This window comes from Bombina bombina, chromosome 2, assembly GCF_027579735.1.
Source record: "Bombina bombina isolate aBomBom1 chromosome 2, aBomBom1.pri, whole genome shotgun sequence".
NCBI classification, from domain to species: domain Eukaryota; kingdom Metazoa; phylum Chordata; class Amphibia; order Anura; family Bombinatoridae; genus Bombina; species Bombina bombina.
The window spans coordinates 1,358,398,438-1,358,423,990 of NC_069500.1; the positions used below are offsets into that span (position 1 = coordinate 1,358,398,438).

The 25,553-nt window shown below is 37.8% G+C and overlaps 1 protein-coding gene across 2 annotated transcripts in view; it reads left to right on the forward strand.

Moving 5' to 3' along the window:
- Window positions 1-599: 599 nt before the first annotated feature.
- The window catches only part of SMYD1 (SET and MYND domain containing 1), a 121,396-nt gene continuing 96,442 nt past the window's right edge, over window positions 600-25,553 (forward strand). The window contains exon 1 of one of the 2 annotated variants that reach the window (XM_053704284.1): window positions 600-796. In XM_053704284.1, the coding sequence (XP_053560259.1) occupies window positions 660-796 (137 nt within the window). In that variant the 5' untranslated portion in view covers window positions 600-659. The remainder of the gene's footprint in view (window positions 797-25,553) is intronic. The other variant, XM_053704285.1, reaches the window with a different exon arrangement.

Consider the following 25,553-nt stretch of genomic DNA (forward strand, 5'->3'; position numbering starts at 1 on the left):
CTGCCATCTGTATGTATTTCACTCTAAGCTATTATAAGCATTAATATATATGTGTGTCAAGTTCTACTCTAGCTATACAGTGTTTCATTCATTTTCTTTTCATTGGCTTTTGGTGTTCTGTAACTTTCTACTTTAGATTCAGTCATTTAAATCAGCTTTTGTTTTGTAAAGTCTTACAGCTGCCAGGAGAGCATTTAAAAAAAAGAAAAAAAATCCTTTCTGAATTAAGAGACCAGAAATACCACATGTGCAGAGAAACAAGTGGTATATTAGCAACTCCTGCTCTGTATCTCAGCTGCTGTCATTTGATAAGGAGCAACTGGTTTCCAAAAATAGAAAATAAAGTTAAGAAACATTCAATAGTAAATTACCATTCATCAATTAATTTACAATGGAATTATGCACGTAGATTTTATGATACCAGCCATGTGATATTGCGGGTTATAAATAATCAAGAACTATAGTACAGTATAATTAACTCTGCTGGTTCCTCATGTTTAAAGTTTACTGTATGACACAAGGGGGCGGAACCTGCTGGGAGGGAGATTCTTTTTATAGGACTGTTCTTTGGGAATCTGAAGGTGCTGAAATAGCAGGCGTGACAAGGGATTTTGGATATAGTCTGGAACAGTCTGCCTCACTAGGTTTTGTTCAGGGGCATGACAGTTAAAGGGATGGAGAACGTAGAAGTGTTCAACTCTGAGGGCAAAGGGAGAGGTCTGAAGGGGACTAGTGACTTCTGGGCCGGGGATGTCATTTTTGCAGAACCTGCTTATGCTGCAGTTGTGTTTGACAAGTAAGTTTACTGTTTTTTTTTTGTTATGTGATTTTAACAATTTTGCAGATAGAGGAAAATGATAAAGAAATATTATAATTAATGATTAAAAGCAACACTATATGATCATACATAATGATTATTATTACTTTTTATGTGCAAAGTACTGATTACATTCAGCTGGGAATTGGAATTACACATTTATATAGAGTGGAAAATATCACTATAGTTTATTTGTACGCACAAAAAAAGGTTATTATTCAATAGGGGAGATTTAAATGGACATAAATAGTTTGTGATTCAGACAGAGCTTGCAATTTTTTTAAAAAAAGTTTCCATTTTACTTTTGTTATCAAATTTGTTTCATTCCTGTGCTAGTCTGTGTTGAAGAGATACCTAGGTAGCCATCTGTAGGACTACGTGGCCATAGCCATCTAATGCTCTTGCAAATGGATAACATTCGTGTAAAACTGCTGCCATATATATGTCCCTGCTTTCCAACGAAAGATACCAAGAGAACAAATAAAAATTGATGACAGAAGTAAATTTGAAAGTTGTTTAAAATCACATGCTCTATCTGAATCAAGAAATGCATCTTTTGGTTTTCATACCTCTATAAGTTACTAGATCACTTAATGTTAAAGTTAGGCAAATGACAAATATCTTACTTTTGAGCTTCCTTACTAGTCTGTATGTGTTTGCAATAATAAATATATGAATTGAATGAAGTATTGTGCACCGACCTGATTGGTTGTTGCATGGTAAGGAGAGTGCACTTCACAAAATAATCTATTTTCATGTAAATAAGGAACAATAATAGCACCTTTTATTACATTTATTATACAATATGTTAAATTCTGTTAAACTGAGACTAGCAGGGAATGTATGTTGTTTTCTGCAGTGCTTACCGGCTGATGGGAACATTTCCTACAGTTATATGGGTGATCGTTACAAGCTTCTAAGTCCTACATGATACGAAAAATCTAACTGTAAAGGATTTTCAAATAGCCTTAGAGAACAGAGCATTGTGTACTGTGTCCATTTAAATCATTTAAAGACTGTTCATCAAATTCTCAAATTATATAGAAGTGATTTGGATTAGCTACATACACATTGTTATTTAACTATTGTCATTTTTTATAAACCATTTGTAAAAACAAACAAACTGTTATTTAGTATTTGTTTAAAAGGAGCAACATATGGTTTGTAAAGTTGCTACATAATTTGTCCACCTGTTACTAACAGTTGTGTAAACTAGAATTTTCTTTTGATTTCAACTGTCATAGTAGTAATTTACATTTGTTAGTGTTCTCAAAATGCAGTAACTTTTAACTTGTTATTTAAAATAATTAGAACATTAGCTTTATTTTTATTCTTTATTATAACATTTTTAAAGGGATATTAAACCCCAAAAAAATGTTCTTTTGTGATTCAGACAGAGCATACAATTTAAAAAAAAATGTTTCCAATGACTTCTACTCTATCAAATGTGTTCCATTCCTATGGTATTCTTTGTTGAATAGATACCTAGCACAATATGGCAGGAAATAGTGCTCTCATATAGTGCTCTTGTTGAGTTGAAGAACTTTGCTAGCAAAATTACATATTGATTCAGTCTGGGGTCAAAGCATTATTGGTATATTACTGGGTATAGGGTAGTAGGGGCATTTGCCTTGGACCACCAGTGAGCTTCTGATGTTATAATAACAGTTGTTGTGATGTTATAATAAATGTCAATTAAAAAGTTGTTTAAAATAGTGTGTTCTATGAGAATCATTACATATAAATGTTAGGTTTCATGTCCCTTTAACAGTTTATCTTAGCTTCTACAGATGTAATAAAATTCCTGGCTCAGCTACCATCTGTATACTGTACTAATGTAGTTGTATATGACCTTGAGCAAGTCCTTAGGAAAAATCAGCAACAATCTGCTTTGGGAAGTATTTTTAGTGAGTTTTATTTCTCATCATAATTTGATCCTGGCAAAACTTGTGTATTGGCAATAAGTATCTGCGTTAATTAAATCAATTAATTAAATAATTAATGCAGTTTTAATTATTTCAGACTTTACTTAAAGGGACAGTAAACCTTAAAAATAATGTTATATATTTCTGCACATAGTGCAGAATTATATAACATTATTTAAGTGCTATAGTTCTAATAGCCTTTTTTACCTTTAAATATATAAAAATTATGGCGCTTTTACAGACCCGCTCTCTGCTCTCTGCTGAGCGGGTCTGTAATATTTAGTCAGCGCATCGGGCCAGCTGTATAGTCACAGCCCGGCCCGACCGCGCCATAGCACTAAGTGCAGCTCGCTCCTGTCACAGTTAGTCTTATGGCGCGGTTGGGCCGGGCTGTGACTATACAGCTGGCCCGATGCGCTGACTAAATATTACAGACCCGCTCAGCAGAGAGCAGAGAGCGGGTCTTGTAAAAGCGCCATAATTTTTATATATTTAAAGGTAAAAAAGGCTATTAGAACTATAGCACTTAAATAATGTTATATAATTCTGCACTATGTGCAGAATTATATAACATTATTTTTAAGGTTTACTGTCCCTTTAAATTATTTTTTCTTTGTTTAATCCAAATTGGCCCTTTATAAAGAATTACAATTGTTTTTTATAGATGCTGAATTATTTTTTTTATGATTGTCCACTACTAGAGAAGCAGGAGTTGATTTTATGAGCCAGTGTTTAACCGATCCCTAGGGATTATTTGTGCAGAAACATCCACTTGCTGTTAGTTTCAAAATTAGCTTGACCTTTTTTAATGCTAAAATGGTTATATAAGTTTGAATAGAGCTATTAACATATGCATAACAAAACTGGGTTTAAGCTCAATAAATACAGTAGAATTGAATAACTGAGAAATACACAATAAGAAGAAAATATAGTAGCATTTACTTTGTATTTGAAATGAGCAGTAAAATCATTTCTGGCAAATTTTAAAGTTAACACAGTTTTCCCTTCCCCTTTATCATGTGACAGCCATCAGCCAATCACAGAATGCATATAAGTCTAGTAGCAAGTCTCAACGCTTTGTCTGCCCATGAGCGCCTCGCACACCCTCGATATGCGCAAAGCATCAACACTTAATTTCCAGCTCCATATATCATCACAATTAAAGGGACACTGAACCCAATTTTTTTATTTTGTGATTCAGATAGCGCATGAAATTTTAAGCAACTTTCTAATTTACTCCTATTATCACATTTTTTTATTCTCTTGGTATCTTTATTTGAAATGCAAGAATGTAAGTTTAGATGCCGGCCCATTTTTTGTGAACAACCTGGGTTGTCCTTGCTGATTGGTGGATAAATTCATCCACCAATAAAAAAAGTGCTGTCCATAGTTCTGAAGAAAAAAAAAAGCTTAGATGCCTTCTTTTTCAAATAAAGATAGCAAGAGAACGAAGAAAAATTGATAATAGGAGTAAATTAGAAAGTTGCTTAAAATTGCATGCTCTATCTGAATCACAAAATATTTTTTTTGGGTTCAGTGTCCCTTTAAAGGTGTCTCCTAAATTCATTAACTTGCATGTACACACAAAACATAATTTATGTAAGAACTTACCTGATAAATTCATTTCTTTCATATTAGCAAGAGTCCATGAGCTAGTGACGTATGGGATATACATTCCTACCAGGAGGGGCAAAGTTTCCCAAACCTCAAAATGCCTATAAATACACCCCTCACCACACCCACAATTCAGTTTAACGAATAGCCAAGAAGTGGGGTGATAAAAAAGTGCGAAAGCATATAAAATAAGGAATTGGAATAATTGTGCTTTATACAAAATCATAACCACCACAAAAAAAGGGCGGGCCTCATGGACTCTTGCTAATATGAAAGAAATGAATTTATCAGGTAAGTTCTTACATAAATTATGTTTTCTTTCATGTAATTAGCAAGAGTCCATGAGCTAGTGACGTATGGGATAATGACTACCCAAGATGTGGATCTTTCCACACAAGAGTCACTAGAGAGGGAGGGATAAAATAAAGACAGCCAATTCCTGCTGAAAATAATCCACACCCAAAATAAAGTTTAACGAAAAACATAAGCAGAAGATTCAAACTGAAACCGCTGCCTGAAGTACTTTTCTACCAAAAACTGCTTCAGAAGAAGAAAATACATCAAAATGGTAGAATTTAGTAAAAGTATGCAAAGAGGACCAAGTTGCTGCTTTGCAGATCTGGTCAACCGAAGCTTCATTCCTAAACGCCCAGGAAGTAGAAACTGACCTAGTAGAATGAGCTGTAATTCTCTGAGGCGGAGTTTTACCCGACTCAACATAGGCAAGATGAATTAAAGATTTCAACCAAGATGCCAAAGAAATGGCAGAAGCTTTCTGGCCTTTTCTAGAACCGGAAAAGATAACAAATAGACTAGAAGTCTTACGAAAAGATTTCGTAGCTTCAACATAATATTTCAAAGCTCTAACAACATCCAAAGAATGCAACGATTTTTCCTTAGAATTCTTAGGATTAGGACATAATGAAGGAACCACAATTTCTCTACTAATGTTGTTGGAATTCACAACTTTAGGTAAAAATTCAAAAGAAGTTCGCAACACCGCCTTATCCTGATGAAAAATCAGAAAAGGAGACTCACAAGAAAGAGCAGATAATTCAGAAACTCTTCTGGCAGAAGAGATGGCCAAAAGGAACAAAACTTTCCAAGAAAGTAATTTAATGTCCAATGAATGCATAGGTTCAAACGGAGGAGCTTGAAGAGCTCCCAGAACCAAATTCAAACTCCAAGGAGGAGAAATTGACTTAATGACAGGTTTTATACGAACCAAAGCTTGTACAAAACAATGAATATCAGGAAGAATAGCAATCTTTCTGTGAAAAAGAACAGAAAGAGCAGAGATTTGTCCTTTCAAAGAACTTGCGGACAAACCCTTATCTAAACCATCCTGAAGGAACTGTAAAATTCTCGGTATTCTAAAAGAATGCCATGAAAAATGATGAGAAAGACACCAAGAAATATAAGTCTTCCAGACTCTATAATATATCTCTCGAGATACAGATTTACGAGCCTGTAACATAGTATTAATCACAGAGTCAGAGAAACCTCTTTGACCAAGAATCAAGCGTTCAATCTCCATACCTTTAAATTTAAGGATTTCAGATCCTGATGGAAAAAAGGACCTTGTGACAGAAGGTCTGGTCTTAACGGAAGAGTCCACGGTTGGCAAGAGGCCATCCGGACAAGATCCGCATACCAAAACCTGTGAGGCCATGCCGGAGCTACCAGCAGAACAAACGAGCATTCCTTCAGAATCTTGGAGATTACTCTTGGAAGAAGAACTAGAGAAGGAAAGATATAGGCTGGATGATACTTCCAAGGAAGTGATAATGCATCCACTGCCTCCGCCTGAGGATCCCGGGATCTGGACAGATACCTGGGAAGTTTCTTGTTTAGATGAGACGCCATCAGATCTATTTCTGGAAGTTCCCACATTAGAACAATCTGAAGAAATACCTCTGGGTGAAGAGACCATTCGCCCGGATGCAACGTTTGGCGACTGAGATAATCCGCTTCCCAATTGTCTACACCTGGGATATGAACCACAGAGATTAGTCAGGAGCTGGATTCCGCCCAAACCAAAATTCGAGATACTTCTTTCATAGCCAGAGGACTGTGAGTCCCTCCTTGATGATTGATGTATGCCACAGTTGTGACATTGTCTGTCTGAAAACAAATGAACGATTCTCTCTTCAGAAGAGGCCAAAACCGAAGAGCTCTGAAAATTGCACGGAGTTCCAAAATATTGATCGGTAATCTCACCTCCTGAGATTCCCAAACTCCTTGTGCCGTCAGAGATCCCCACACAGCTCCCCAACCTGTGAGACTTGCATCTGTTGAAATTACAGTCCAGGTCGGAAGCACAAAAGAAGCCCCCTGAATTAAACGATGGTGATCTGTCCACCATGTTAGAGAGTGTCGAACAATCGGTTTTAAAGATATTAATTGAGATATCTTCGTGTAATCCTTGCACCATTGCTTCAGCATACAGAGCTGAAGAGGTCGCATGTGAAAACGAGCAAAGGGGATCGCGTCCGATGCAGCAGTCATAAGACCTAGAATTTCCATGCATAAGGCTACCGAAGGGAATGATTGTGACTGAAGGTTTCGACAAGCTGTAATCAACTTTAGACGTCTCTGGTCTGTTAAAGACAGAGTCATGGACACTGAATCCATCTGGAAACCCAGAAAGGTTACCCTTGTCTGAGGAATCAAAGAACTTTTTGGTAAATTGATCCTCCAACCATGATCTTGAAGAAACAACACAAGTCGATTCGTATGAGATTCTGCTAAATGTAAAGACTGAGCAAGTACCAAGATATCGTCCAAATAAGGAAATACCACAATACCCTGTTCTCTGATTACAGACAGCAGGGCACCGAGAACCTTTGTAAAAATTCTTGGAGCTGTAGCTAGGCCAAACGGCAGAGCCACAAACTGGTAATGCTTGTCCAGAAACGAGAATCTCAGGAACTGATAATGATCTGGATGAATCGGAATATGCAGATATGCATCCTGTAAATCTATTGTGGACATATAATTCCCTTGCTGAACAAAAGGTAAGATAGTCCTTACAGTTACCATCTTGAACGTTGGTATCCTTACATAACGATTCAATATTTTTAGATCCAGAACTGGTCTGAAAGAATTCTCCTTCTTTGGTACAATGAAGAGATTTGAATAAAACCCCATCCCCTGTTCCAGAACTGGAACTGGCATAATTACTCCAGTCAACTCTAGATCTGAAACACATTTCAGAAATGCTTGAGCTTTACTGGATTTACTGGGACACGGGAAAGAAAAAATCTCTTTGCAGGAGGTCTCAACTTGAAATCAATTCTGTACCCTTCTGAAACAATGCTCTGAATCCAAAGATTGTGAACAGAATTGATCCAAATTTCCTTGAAAAAACGTAACCTGCCCCCTACCAGCTGAGCTGGAATGAGGGCCGCACCTTCATGTGGACTTAGAAGCAGGCTTTGCCTTTCTAGCTGGCTTGGATTTATTCCAGACTGGAGATGGTCTCCAAACTGAAACTGCTCCTGAGGATGAAGGATCAGGCTTTTGTTCTTTGTTGAAACGAAAGGAACGAAAACGATTATTAGCCCTGTTTTTACCTTTAGATTTTTTATCCTGTGGTAAAAAAGTTCCTTTCCCACCAGTAACAGTTGAAATAATGGAATCCAACTGAGAACCAAATAATTTGTTACCCTGGAAAGAAATGGAAAGTAAAGTTGATTTAGAAGCCATATCAGCATTCCAAGTTTTAAGCCATAAAGCTCTTCTAGCTAAAATAGCTAGAGACATAAACCTGACATCAACTCTGATAATATCAAAAATGGCATCACAGATAAAATTATTAGCATGCTGAAGAAGAATAATAATATCATGAGAATCACGATGTGTTACTTGTTGCGCTAAAGTTTCCAACCAAAAAGTTGAAGCTGCAGCAACATCAGCCAAAGATATAGCAGGTCTAAGAAGATTACCTGAACACAGATAAGCTTTTCTTAGAAAGGACTCAATTTTCCTATCTAGAGGATCCTTAAACGAAGTACCATCTGACGTAGGAATAGTAGTACGTTTAGCAAGGGTAGAAATAGCCCCATCAACTTTAGGGATCTTGTCCCAAAATTCTAATCTGTCAGACGGCACAGGATATAATTGCTTAAAACGTTTAGAAGGAGTAAATGAATTACCCAAATTATCCCATTCTTTGGAAATTACTGCAGAAATAGCATTAGGAACAGGAAAAACTTCTGGAATAACCACAGGAGCTTTAAATACCTTATCTAAACGTTTAGAATTAGTATCAAGAGGACCAGAATCCTCTATTTCTAAAGCAATTAGTACTTCTTTAAGTAAAGAACGAATAAATTCCATTTTAAATAAATATGAAGATTTATCAGCATCAACCTCTGAGACAGAATCCTCTGAACCAGAGGAATCATCAGAATCAGAATGATGATGTTCATTTAAAAATTCATCTGTAGGGAGAGAAGTTTTAAAAGATTTTTTACGTTTACTAGAAGGAGAAATAACAGACATAGCCTTCTTTATGGATTCAGAAACAAAATCTCTTATATTATCAGGAACATTCTGCACCTTAGATGTTGAAGGAACTGCAACAGGCAATGGTACTTTACTAAAGGAAATATTATCTGCTTTAACAAGTTTGTCATGACAATCAATACAAACAACAGCTGGAGAAATAGCTACCAAAAGTTTACAGCAGATACACTTAGCTTTGGTAGATTCAGCACTTGACAGCGATTTTCCTGTAGTATCTTCTGACTCAGATGCAACGTGAGACATCTTGCAATATGTAAGAGAAAAAACAACATATATATAAAGCAAAATTGATCAAATTCCTTAAATGACAGTTTCAGGAATGGGAAAAAATGCCAAAGAACAAGCTTCTAGCAACCAGAAGCAATAAAAAATGAGACTTAAATAATGTGGAGACAAAAGTGACGCCCATATTTTTTCGCGCCAAATAAGACGCCCACATTATTTGGTGCCTAAATGCTTTTTGGCGCCAAAAATGACGCCACATCCGGAACGCCGACATTTTTGGCGCAAAATAACGTCAAAAAAATGACGCAACTTCCGGCGACACGTATGACGCCGGAAACGGAAATAGAATTTTTGCGCCAAAAAAGTCCGCGCCAAGAATGACGCAATAAAATGAAGCATTTTCAGCCCCCGCGAGCCTAACAGCCCACAGGGAAAAAGTCAAATTTTAAGGTAAGAAAAATGTTAAATTAAAATGCATTATCCCAAATATGAAACTGACTGTCTGAAAATAAGGAAAGTTGAACATTCTGAGTCAAGGCAAATAAATGTTTGAATACATATATTTAGAACTTTATAAACAAAGTGCCCAACCATAGCTAGGAGTGTCACAGAAAATAAGACTTACTTACCCCAGGACACTCATCTACATATAGTAGATAGCCAAACCAGTACTGAAACGAGAATCAGCAGAGGTAATGGTATATATAAGAGTATATCGTCGATCTGAAAAGGGAGGTAAGAGATGAATCTCTACGACCGATAACAGAGAACCTATGAAATAGACCCCTTAGAAGGAGATCACTGCATTCAAATAGGCAATACTCTCCTCACATCCCTCTGACATTCACTGCACGCTGAGAGGAAAACCGGGCTCCAACTTGCTGCGGAGCGCATATCAACGTAGAATCTAGCACAAACTTACTTCACCACCTCCATCGGAGGCAAAGTTTGTAAAAACTGAATTGTGGGTGTGGTGAGGGGTGTATTTATAGGCATTTTGAGGTTTGGGAAACTTTGCCCCTCCTGGTAGGAATGTATATCCCATACGTCACTAGCTCATGGACTCTTGCTAATTACATGAAAGAAATATAAATTCACACTCACACATATGTAGTATATACACATGCACACACAGTACATATACACACTCACACATGCAGTACATATTTACATACACACAAAACATATACATACACACACAAACAGAAAATATATATACACACAGTACATATACACACACACATACACTCATACAGAACATATACATACATACTCATACAGTACATATACACACATACACTCATACAGAACATATACATACACATACACACACACACAGTACATATACACACATACACTCATACTGAACATATACATACACACACAAACAGAACATATACATACATATACACACAGTACATATACACACACGCACACATACACTCATACAGAACATATACATACACACACACAGTGCATATACACACACAGTGCATATACACACATACACTCATACAGAACATATACATACACACACACAGTACATATACACACATACACTCATACAGAACATATACATACACACACAAACAGAACATATACATACATATACACACAGTATATATACACACATACACTCATACAGAACATATACATACACACACAGTAGATATACATATACACACACAGTACATATACATACACATGCAGTACATATACATATACACACACACACAGTACATATACATACACACACAGTACATATACATACACACACATATACACACACACAGTACATATACATATACACTCATACAGAACATATACATACACACACAGTACATATACATACACACACAGTACATATACATATACACACACAGTATATATACATACACACACAGTACATATACATACACACACACAGTACATATACATATACACACACAGTACATATACATATACACACACAGTACATATACATATACACACACAGTACATATACATACACACAGTACATATACATATACATATACACACACAGTATATATATATATATATATATATATATATATATATACATACACACACAATACATATACATACACACACAGTACATATACACACACATATACACACACACAGTACATATACATACACACACACAGTACATATACATACACACACAGTATATATACATCCACACACAGTACATATACATACACACACACACACACACAGTACATATACATACACACACACACACACACACAGTACATATACATATACACACACAGTACATATACATATACACTCATACAGAACATATACATACACACACACAGTACATATACATATACACACACAGTATATATACATACACACACACACACACACACACACACACACACACAGTACATATACATATACACACACAGTACATATACATATACACACACAGTACATATACATATACACACACAGTACATATACATATACACACACAGTACATATACATATACACACACAGTACATATACATATACACACACAGTACATATACATATACACACAGTACATATACATATACACACACAGTACATATATATACACACACACACACACACACACAGTACATATACATATACACACACAGTACATATACATATACACACACAGTACATATACATATACACACACAGTACATATACATACACACACACACAGTACATATACATATACACACACAGTACATATACATATACACACACAGTACATATACATATACACACACAGTACATATACATACACACACACAGTACATATACATATACACACACAGTACATATACATATACACACACAGTACATATACATACACACACACACAGTACATATACATATACACACACAGTACATATACATATACACACACAGTACATATACATATACACACACAGTACATATACATACACACACACAGTATATATACATACACACACAGTACATATACATATACACACACAGTACATATACATATACACACACAGTACATATACATATACACACACAGTACATATACATATACACACACAGTACATATACATACACACACAGTACATATACATATACACACACACAGTAAATATACATACACACACAGTACATATACATACACACACAGTACATATACACACACATATACACACACACAGTACATATACATACACACACACAGTACATATCCATCCACACACAGTATATATCCATCCACACACAGTACATATACATACACACACACAGTACATATATATACACACACACACACACACACAGTACATATACACACACAGTACATATACATATATACACACACACAGTACATATACATACACACACAGTACATATACACACACATATACACACACAGTACATAACACATACACTCATACAGAACATATACATACACACACAGTACATATACATATACACACACACAGTATATATACATACACACACACACACACACAGTACATATACATATACACACACAGTACATATACATATACACACACAGTACATATACATATACACACACAGTACATATACATATACACACACACAGTACATATACATACACACACACACGCACAGTACATATACATATACACACACAGTACATATACATATACACACACAGTACATATACACACACAGTACATATACATATACACACACAGTACATATACATATACACACACAGTACATATACATACACACACAGTACATATACATATACACACACAGTACATATACATATACACACACAGTACATATACATACACACACACAGTACATATACATATACACACACAGTACATATACATATACACACACAGTACATATACACACACACACAGTACATATACATATACACACGCAGTACATATACATCTACACACACAGTACATATACATATACACACACAGTACATATACATATACACACACAGTACATATACATACACACACACACAGTACATATACATATACACACACAGTACATATACACACACACAGTACATATACATATACACACACAGTACATATACTTATACATATATACACACAGTACATATACATACACACAGTACATATACATGATATACACACACAGTACATATACATACACACACAGTACATATACATATACACACACAGTACATATACATACACACACAGTACATATACACACATATACACACACAGTACATATACATATACACTCATACAGAACATATACATACACACACAGTAGATATACATATACACACACAGAACATATACATACACACACAGTACATATACATATACACACACACAGTACATATACACACATATACACACACACACACAGTACATATACATATACACACACACACAGTACATATACATACACACACAGTACATATACATATACACACACAGTACATATACATACACACACAGTACATATACATATACACACACAGTACATATACACATATACACTCATACAGAACATATACATTCACACACAGTACATATACATATACACACAGTACATATACATACACACACAGTACATATACATACACACACAGTACATATACATACACACACACAGTACATATACATATACACACACAGTACATATACATACACACACAGTACATATACACACACAGTACATATACACACATATACACTCATACAGAACATATACATACACACACAGTACATATACATATACACACACAGTACATATACATACACACACAGTACATATACATACACACACAGTACATATACATATACACACAGTACATATACATACACACACAGTACATATACATATACACACACAGTACATATACACACATATACACTCATACAGAAAATATACATTCACACACACACAGTACATATACACACATATACACTCATACAGATCATATACATACACACACAGTAGATATACATATACACACACAGTACATATACATACACACACAGTACATATACATATACACACACACGGTACATATACATACACACAGTACATATACACACATATACACACACAGTACATATACATATACACACACACACAGTACATATACATATACACTCATACAGAACATATACATTCACACACACAGTACATATACACACATATACACTCATACAGAACATATACATTCACACACACACAGTACATATACACACATATTCACTCATACAGAACATATACATTCACACACACACAGTACATATACACACATACACACACAGTAGATATACATATACACACACAGTACATATGCATACACACACAGTACATATACATATACACACACACACAGTACATATACACACAGTACATATACACACATATACACACACAGTACATATACACTAATACAGAACATATACATTCACACACACACAGTACATATACACACATATACACTCATACAGAACATATACATTCACACACACAGTATACAGGTATATACACACATACACTCATACAGAACATATACATTCACACACACAGTACATATACACACATATACACTCATACAGAACATATACATTCACACACACAGTATACAGGTATATACACACATACACTCATACAGAACATATACATTCACACACACAGTACATATACACACATATACACTCATACAGAACATATACATTCACACACACACAGTACATATACACACATATACACTCATACAGAACATATACATTCACACACACAGTATACAGGTATATACACACATACACTCATACAGAACATATACATTCACACACACAGTATATATATACAGTACTGTGCAAAATATTTAGGTCACCATTAGATTTGTTGTTTTAGCAAAGTTTTAATGACCCTCCACATTTAATTTTCGGTCTCTCGATGAAGATACAAACAGAAAATACTGGAAATATGTACACAAAATATAAAAAACACAATTTTCAGAACAAAATGGCTTCTTCAGGCAAATGTCATTATTTAGTGTGACCTCCCTTGGCATTAAGCACTTCTTGAACTCTTTTGGGGAGACTGTCCTGAAGTTTTCTGAAGTAAATATATATATATATCGTATACCAGGCTTCTTTAAGCACTTCCCAGAGTCCATGACTATCAGTGTTTTATCAGCTCTTTTTCTCTCCAAATATGATTTCACTGCATTAGCAGTGTACTTGGGATCGTTATCATACTAAAAAATAAAACCATAATATCCAAAAAATCCCAGCCACTGAGTCTTATAATTGAATGCAGAATTTTAATCTTTCAGCAGAAAACTGCAATACAGTGTAATCTTTCACACTATGCAATAATGGCAAGGAGAAGCGTTGGATGAAAGTTCATTCAGATCCACACATACCCCATCCACCAAACACATCCGTATCAAACATTCAGCAATGATATGAAAAATAAAAATACAAGAAATAAACAGAGAAATAGTTACACTCCCAGGGCGTCCCCAGGGAGTGAAGACAGGCACCACATGTAAAAGTAAAGTAACTATATCATATAGGAGTAACATAGTGTTGTAGCAAACACAAAGTATCCACTTAGTCCGTGGCCTTGTAACAGTTCAAATGAACGATGTATCACGCTCTTACAGTAGGACGCCACCACCGGTATCTGTCTGTGTTGTCTGAGCCACAGTGTGTGTTCCCGGTGAACGGTTACCTGATATGAGAGGTGAGATTTGAGTTCTTCGATGGAATGATCCATTACCACACTGAAGTACATGGCGGTGATCTGGTCTCACGGTATCACTTGAAATAACAACACGCACTGAAGCAGGTAACATTGTTATCCATTTCTCTTTATCGGCCCGAGTTACATGTCAGAGTTTGCTAGCTGTTATAAGGATGTGAGATATTCGCAGCTTTGCATACATTAATGTGGGGCATATTGAATTCTTTTGAAGAAAGGATCCTTGCATACTGTGCTGTTTGAGATACCGTGAGTGAAAAAGTAAGAGTGTGAGGTTGGGCCAGAATTAAGAGCATATCTCCTTGTACACCATCTGTGGCCAGTCACTCGACAGTTTCCTTGGAGGGACATTGTAGTGTTAACATTGATACGATCATATATGCAGTACATGTTACTTGGGTCTCTCCGGGACTTATTCATTAAGGATTACAAATGCTGTAGCAGGCTTCTTTACTCTGTGACTGTTTCAACACACCAACAATAGAGTTACCGGATAATAACTGCAACTGACATATAACAGATTCAGCTTAAGTATCTGGAATAGAGCGTGATACATCGTTCAATTGAACTGTTACAAGGCCACGGACTAAGTGGATACTCATATCAGGTAACCGTTCACCGGGAACACACACTGTGGCTCAGACAACACAGACAGATACCGGTGGTGGCGTCCTACTGTAAGAGCGTGATACATCGTTCATTTGAACTGTTACAAGGCCACGGACTAAGTGGATACTTTGTGTTTGCTACAACACTATGTTACTCCTATATGATATAGTTACTTTACTTTTACATGTGGTGCCTGTCTTCACTCCCTGGGGACGCCCTGGGAGTGTAACTATTTCTCTGTTTATTTCTTGTATTTTTATTTTTCATATCATTGCTGAATGTTTGATACGGATGTGTTTGGTGGATGGGGTATGTGTGGATCTGAATGAACTTTCATCCAACGCTTCTCCTTGCCATTATTGCATAGTGTGAAAGATTACACTGTATTGCAGTTTTCTGCTGAAAGATTAAAATTCTGCATTCAATTATAAGACTCAGTGGCTTGGATTTTTTGGATATTATATTATTATTTAGTCTAGGACCGGACTTTGTCCCGTGCCTGAGCATATTAGAGAGTTTATATTACTGGGTGGTGCGGTCACTTTATATAGCACGTAAAAAATAAAACCATTCCCAATCGGGCGCTTTCCAGAAGGAATGTTATGATGAATTAAAAACTGTCTGTACTTTTCAGAATTCATGATCCCATCAATTCAGACAATATCGCCAACAGCACTGGCAGAAATGCAGCCGAAAACTAGAACAGACCCTCCACCATGTTTCACTGAAGGACGCAAGCACTCATTCTTCCATTTCTCTCCAAATCTTCTCACATATTGTCGACTATTGGACCCAAAAATTTCAAACTTGGATATGTCACTCCATAATACTCTTTTCCACTGATCGTCATTCCAATCTTTGTGAGCTTTAGCATATCTTAGCCTTTTGAACCTTTTCCACTTTCCGAAAAATTGGTTTCTTGACTGCTACCCTTCCACGAAGACCATTCCTGATCAAGCTTCTTTGGTCTGTAGAAGGGTCAACTTGGCATCCCGATGAAGCTTCCAGATGCTGTCAGGTCCTTGCTGGACTTATTCCAGTCTCTCAAAGAAGAAACCCTGAGAAACTTCTCATCAGATTTTGAAAGTTTTCTTGGCCTTCCAGTCGTTTTTTTGTCTTTGTCCTCTCCTGATTCTTTTAATTTCTTTATAATAGTTTGAATACCACATCTTGAGTATCCAGTTTGTTTGCTGATTTCCCATTTGAGAGTGGCTTTGCTGATGCAAAAGTATGATTTTATGTCTGTCAAATCCTGTGATCTTTGACATTTTTAATGTAAGGATGTGATTGAAAGTTGATCATATTAGCAAGCTTCCAATGAATTAAATTCATACCACATGTGTATGTAATGCTCAAGCATGTCTTGCACAAACCTGGTACAACAGTCATTTTGACATGAACTAGAAGGACAAATACAGGTGTTAGCAATGACATTTATTAGGGTTCCATTTTATTTAGGTTTACAAGAGCCAGGTTTCTGCTATTGCTGTAAGGGGAGGTCACACTAAATACTTGCCACTTTAGCCTATAGAAGCTGTTTTTTCTGATTTATTTTCTGTTTTTTAATACTGCATAGAAATGTCTGGTATTTTCTGGTTGTATTCTAATAAAGAGACTGATAAATAATTATTTATGGTCATTATACCATTGCTAAAACAACAAATCTAATGGTGGCTCAAATCTAATGGTGGCCGTACGGGATATACAGCTTGGCGCCACAAAACCTGGCGCCAAGCTGTATTTCCTGCACCAAGCTGTATTTCCCGCACGTCACCTCTCAGCCAAATTGCGTTCTGCCGTGGGCTGCCTTTAGCAGCTCAGCGCAGCAAACGCTGCTAACAAATAAAGGGGCTTTCAGAATGAAGTATTTTATACTTCATGAATGAAAGTCCCCTTTATTTGTTACGATTGTAAATCCTAGCCTTTCCCAAACGCTAGGGTTTACCATCACTTTAATATTTATTTTACAGGCAACTTTGTATTTATTTTAACCAGGTACAATAGCTATTAAATAGTTAATAACTATTTAATAGTTACCTAGTTAAAATAATTACAAAATTACCTGTAAAATAAATCCTAACCTAAGTTACAATTAAACCTAACACTACACTATCAATAAATTAATTAAATAAACTATCTACAATTATCTACAATTAAATCAACTAAACTAAATTACAAAAAACAAACAAACACTAAATTACAAACCCCCCCCCACTAAATTACAAAAAAACAAACACTAAATTACAAAAAATAAAAAAAGATTACAAGAATTTTAAACTAATTACACCTACTCTAAGCCCCCTAAAAAAATAACAAAGCCCCCAAAATAAAAAAATGCCCTACCCTATACTAAAATAAATATTTTACAGCTCTTTTACCTTACCAGCCTTTAAAAGGGCCTTTTCACTCCCAAAGAAAACAACTCTTTTGCCTATAAAAAACATACAATACCCCCCCCCAACATTACAACCCACCACCCACATACCCCTAATCTAATCCAAACCCCTCTTAAAAAACACTAAGCCCCTGAAGATCTTCCTACCTTGTCTTCACCACGCCGGGTATCACCGATCCGTCCAGAAGAGGGTCCGAAGTCTTCATCCTATCCGGGAAGAAGAGCTCCTCCAGAGGGTCCGAAGTCTTCATCCTATCTGGCAAGAAGAGGGCATCCGGACCGGTAGACATCTTCATCCAGGCGGCATGTTCTATCTTCTTCCATTCGGCGCGGGCGGGACCATCTTGAAGCAGCCGACGCGGATCCATCCTCTTCAAACGACGTCCTAAGTCCGAATGAAGGTTCCTTTAAATGACGTCATCCAAGATGGCGTCCCTCGAATTCCGATTGGCTGATAGGATTCTATCAGCCAATCGGAATTAAGGTAGGAAAAATCTGATTGGCTGATTGAATCAGCCAATCAGATTCAAGTTCAATCCGATTGGCTGATCCAATCAGCCAATCAGATTGAGCTTGCATTCTATTGGTTGTTCCGATCAGCCAGGTAAAGTAAATGGAAAAAGTAAAGTAAGGGGACAGGGGCGTACATCTTTCCAAGGCTTTGCACCACATTTATCATTGCACACTACAGCTAGTGTGCAATGCTGCCAATTGCTCGCGAGCAGGGGCTGTTAATCTCCCCGGACGAAAAAGTCTGGGGGGATTGAGATACAGGTGGCAAAGTGGGTTAAGAATCAGCTGTCTAATGACCACTGCTTCTTAACTCTCGGCTGCAGGTTTGCTCATGTGAGCCTGCAGCCAAACCTTTGATAAATCTTGCCCTTAAAGGGACAGTCTAAACAGCATAAGGGGTAGATTTAACAAGCAGCGAATGCTGCAATCTACCCCTGTAGTTTCCAGATTGCTGTAAACAGGAGTTAAGGTTCCTTAACTCATCCATCACCTCTGAGGTTGCAGACCGCAATCATCCCAATCAGATATGATTGGGATGAGTGACACCACCTGCTAATTTGGCCCCTTAGTGTTTAAATCCACGGTGTCTGTGGGAAAATGTAGCTTAAAGGGACAGTTTACTCCAGATTTTTTATTGAAGATTTTTTATTAAAGATAGATAATCCCTTTATTGCCATTCCCCAGTTTTGCACAACCAACACAGTTATATTAATAAACTTTTTACCTCTGTAATTACCTTATATCTAAGCCTCTGCAGATTGCCCCCTTATTTCAGTTCTTTTGACAGACTTGCATTTTAAGACAATAGAAAAGAAATATGGAGAAACGTGAGTGTTCCAAAAAACAAACAGTTCAGTTCATATGTGATCCACTATATGTGAGTCATTTAAAACTAATGTGCCCCAATCAAAGAACATGCTTAAATGGGCCTCCTCCAAAAACACTGCTGCTGAAAACGGGTATTAGACCCTCTGCATATATATTATACCAGGTCACCATGTAGCCAAGGTGCAGAGATCCAGATACAACCAAATGTTGCTAAGCCGACTATGCTGTTTACTCTCACCCTCTCGGCTTGCGATCCCATCAGCTGCAATGGATAGTCCCGTCATACAATACGCCGCACTTGCCATTTGGGGCAAATTGAAATTAAAAATAAAATTTTATTAAAAAAAAAAATTAGATTTTTTTTTTTGGTCAAAATTTTCACCTCTATAATATTGCACAATAGAGGCAGGGTTTTCTGCTTTCTCTCTATTGCGCAATATTTTGCATACATTTTTATCACTAGCCGCTCTGCTGTGCCACCCGGTTTTTTAGCTGCAGTGCAGCTGAAAAAAATATTATAGAGGCATCTGTAATGAGGCCTCGTATTTTGTTGGGAGCCAATCAACGCCAGTTATGTATTTTCTCCTGGTGATTGACAGCACCAGGAGAACATACTGACCAGAGTTTTTTGACTCCATGCTGCGCATGCGCAAAGTGAGGACTACTGTCTGGTGGGAACAAAAAAGTGAGAGAGACTGCTGTGCGTGACACTCCTGTTGGGACTGAGCAGCAAATTTAATAGAGTGAGACAGAGGTGGATCCGGACTCATCAGCTGCTGCCCTGGCCCCTGCCTAAGGAAGGGACGACGACTGTTACATCTCAAGTTGCACAATATACCAGTAGGCCTGGTAGGGGGTAAAAAAGAAGGGTACTGACTCTATGGCCCATATTTATCAAGCTCCGTACGGAGCTTGAGGGCCCGTGTTTCTGGCAAGTCTTCAGACTCGCCAGAAACACAAGTTATGAAGCAGCGGTCTAAAGACCGCTGCTCCATAACCCTGTCCGCCTGCTCTGAGCAGGCGGACAGGAATCACTGGAAATCAACCCGATCGAGTACAATCGGGTTGATTGACACCCCCCCTGCTGGCGGCCTATTGGCCGTGAGTCAGCGGGGGGCAGCGTTGGTGAGCTGCTGGTGCAATGTTAAATGCGGAGAGCGTATTGCTCTCCGCATTTAGTGAGGTCTTGCGGACCTGATCCGCACTGTAGGATCAGGTCCGCAAGACCTTTGATAAATAGGGGCCTGTGACCGTTACTGGTGCCGGATTAAATATTTTTATTTTTTTCAACTTTTTTTTTATTATTTATTTTTTTTTCAACTTTTTTTTTTCCCCTTCAGAATTTCTTGCGCCCCCCCCCCCCGCACTCGTACACGCCTCCGTGGGATGAAGGTTTTAAATCAGAGCATTGTCATGGTAATCTTGGGCAACGCTCTGATTTCAAACTGTCATTTCCTGCTGAGGCTGAGAGGGAAAGAAGCTGCCTGTGTGTAATGCAGTTGTCGTAATGTGAAGTGCTCAGTCAGACTCAGTGCATTACAAGTCAGACAGTGTCACCATGGCTAGCAAAGCTAACGCCCCCCTGCAGAGCTGTATGTAGGTATGTGATGTCCTCAATTTGCTTGGTAATGGTACCACAGCTGTCTTCAGAACCTGCTTTCCAGTTCCTCCCCTGTATTTCTCTCCCTTCCTCCCCTGTATCTCCCTCCCACTCTTCCCCCCTGTATCTCTCTCCCTTCCTCCCCTGTATCTCCCTCCCACCCTTCCTCCCCTGTATCTCCCTCCCACCCTTCCTCCCCTGTATCTCCCTCCCACCCTTCCTCCACTGTGTCTCCCTCCCACCCTTCCTCCCCTGTGTTTCTCCCCCTCCCCTGTGTCTCCCTCCCACACTGTGTCTCCCCCCTCCCCTGTGTCTCTCCCCCCCTCCCCTGTCTCTCTCCCCCCTCCCCTGTCTCACTCCCTCCTTGCCCTGTCTCTCTCCCTTCTGCCCTGTCTCTCTCCCCCTGCCCTGTCTCTCTCCCCCCTGCCCTGTCTCTCTCCCCCTCCCCCTGTCTCTCCCCCCTCCCCTGCCTCTCCCCCCTCCCCTGCCTCTCCCCCCCTCCCCTGCCTCTCCCCCCTCCCCTGTCTCTCTCCCCCCTCCCCTGTCTCTCTCCCCCCCTCCCCTGTCTCTCTCTCCCCCCCCTCCCCTGTCTCTTCCCCCCCTTCCCTGTCTCTCCCCCCCCCCCCTGGTCTCTCCCCCCCTCCCCTGTCTCTCTCTCCCCTCACCTGTCTCTCTCCCCTCTCCCCTGTCTCTCTCCCCCCTCTCCTGTCTCTCTCCCTCCTCCCCTGTCTCTCTCTCCCCTGTCTCTCTCTCCGCCCTCCCCTGTCTCTCTCCTCTCTCTCTCTCTCTCTCCCCTCTGTGTCTCTCTTTCTCTCTCTCCCCCCCTCTGTCTCTCTCTCTCTCTATCCATCTCTCTCTCCTTGTCTCTCCCACCCCCTCTGTCTCTCTCCTTACGTGTCTTATTCTCCCCCATGGTCTCTTTGTCTCTCTCTCTCTCTCTCTCCCCTCTGTCTCTCTCTGTCTCTCTCCCCTCTGTCTCTCTTTGTCTCTCTCCCATCTGTCTCTCTTTGTCTCTCTCTCCCCGTCTGTCTCTCTCTCTATCTATCTCTCTCTCCCTGTCTATCCCACCCCCCTCTGTCCAATTTACATCTAATATCTAATTTCCTTCATTCTCTTAATATCCTTTGATGAAAATTTTATCTAAATATGCTCAGTAGTTGCTGATTGGTGGCTGCACAATAGATACCTCATGTGATTGGCTCACCCATGTACATTGCTATTTCTTCAACAAAGGATATCTAAAGAATGAAGGCATAACCTAGCCAGTTGCTCACCTGCCTCTGACCTCACTGCACGTCACAGGTAGGTATTCTTTTCAGCTAAGGATACCAAGATAGCAAAACAAATTAGACAATCGAAGTAAATTGGAAAATGGTTTAAAATGATATGCTCTGTCTGAATCATGGAAGTAAAATGTTGGGTTTATGTCCCTTTAAACTTGCATGATTTAGATAGAGCAAGTAATTTCAACACACTTTTAAATTCTACATTTTATTGTAAATGTACTTTGTTCTCTTAGTATCCTTTGTTGAAAATAATATGTACATATACAGTACTACTGATGATTGGTGGCTACACACATTTGTCGTTTGTCATTGGCTTACACAATGTGTTCAGCTAGCTCCCAAAAGTGCATTGTATTCTGGAGCTGACTTTTACTATGTGTTTAATCCATTTGCAGGAGTTAAACACCTAGTGATATATATTTTTGCACTTTTATATCTGTTTTAAAACATTTCACTTTCATGGTGCCATGGAAGTGTTTGTAAAAAAAAACTGCACTATTTGCAATTGTGCTAATGAAAACACTTTACTGCAAGGACAAAGACTTTTTTATGAACTATATATTTTAACAATATATCTGTATACTGTTGTGTGTGAATAGATGTGAGTGTTTGTGTCATTACTTATGATTTCTGTCTGCCCACTCATGTCACTGATGCACACACACACATACTTGGTTGCATGGCATTGGCTCATTGAAATTTGTCCATTTATAAAATATTGTACATACACACAGAATATCAAACACTGGCTAATGCTCATGATGATCAATTTAACTTATTGTTTAGTTTTTAATTTTTAGGACCCATCCTACATATTTGTAAACAATATCTAATTGCAACAGATCTCATTTAATAAAAGTATTTATATGAGTTTAAGATCATTTTAACTTTGTGAATTTTTTATATAGATTTTTCAAGCATATATATAAAATCTTAATTGTTAAAAAAATTAATATGCCATTTTTCTCAATGATAAGCTGAGACATTTTTATAAAATATATTATTTGAGTAACTTTTGTGTTTTTTTTAACCTGTATGTTAGCTCAGCTGTTGAGGATTTGAGTAATCATTGTTTTTGCATAATATATTTTACATGAATTAAACATTCAAGTAAGTGTTTTGTTTCTGTAGATTATGAAGTTACAAATGATGCCTAGGTGTAAAGAAGACATAAAACAAAAAGGAAATATTTTACACTTTATACTTTGCTGTTTTACATTTATAAAGAGAAAATATTCATATCAAAACATTTGTTACTTTAATTGTTACCAATAACACACTCTTCTAATAATACTATTATTTTTATATTATTTTTCTTAAAGGGACTGTAAAGTCAAATTTAAGCTTTCATGATTTAGATAGAGCATGCAATTTTAAACAACTTTCCAATTTACTTCTATTATCAAATTTGCTTTGTCTCTTGGTATTGTTTGTTAAATAGTAAATTTATGTAATCTCATAGGAGCTCAGGATGTGTATGTGTCTTTAGTTCTGTATGGCTTTATTGTTTGCAACAATCTATAACACTGTTATAAACAATGCGGCAAAACTCTGATGATATCGAAAAGACACGCTCCTGAACTCCTATGAAACTAAATAGATTTACTATTCAACTAAGTATACAAGGGCTCGATTTATCAAGCCCTTCTCTCTCCTTCGAATTCAGATTCGCACAAGCAATTCTGAAGCCAGTATTTATCAAGCAGCGGTCATCAGACTGCTGTTTCCCTGCCCTGTTCTCCACCTATTCGGTGGATAATTTTAATTTCCCCGGTCACTTCTGACTAGGGAGATTGACAGCTCCTGCCTGTGCGTGATTGGCTGTGCGTGGACTGGGGGTTGGGTTGCAAGGGAGTGTACAGGAGCACTTGTATGCAACGGTAAATGCGGACAGCGGATCGCTGCCCGCGGGGGGCCTCCATTACATATGCAGCGTCGCTCGCAAAATCCTCTGCCGCCAGATTTTACGCGATTTTGGTATTACATATACTGCATAGCATACAAGTTGCGTGCGTATATTTCACCCTTCGGACTTATTTTTTTTACCCATAGACTAACATTGAACAGCCGCGCAATTTGGTATCCAATATGCAGCGTAAGGACTTACGCGCGCAGAATTCAGAAAATCTACTCTATTCTCATCTCACCACATATTGCAGGTGCAGCAACCCTTGCACTGACTAAAAAAGCAACGTAACTCCCTGGAAGCCTTAACAAACACAGCATCTCAAGGTTAAAGGGACATTATACTATGATATTGTTTTTTTAAGGTTTATTTGTGTATTTGAAATAGTTTGAAGCCACAACATAATCAAATGGATTGAGCTTGTAGATAGAATCAAATCTCATCACTTTATCACATTGTAGACATATACTTGCTTATTTACTTTAAATTTCTTCTCAAAACAATCAACAATACTTGGAGGAGAGAAC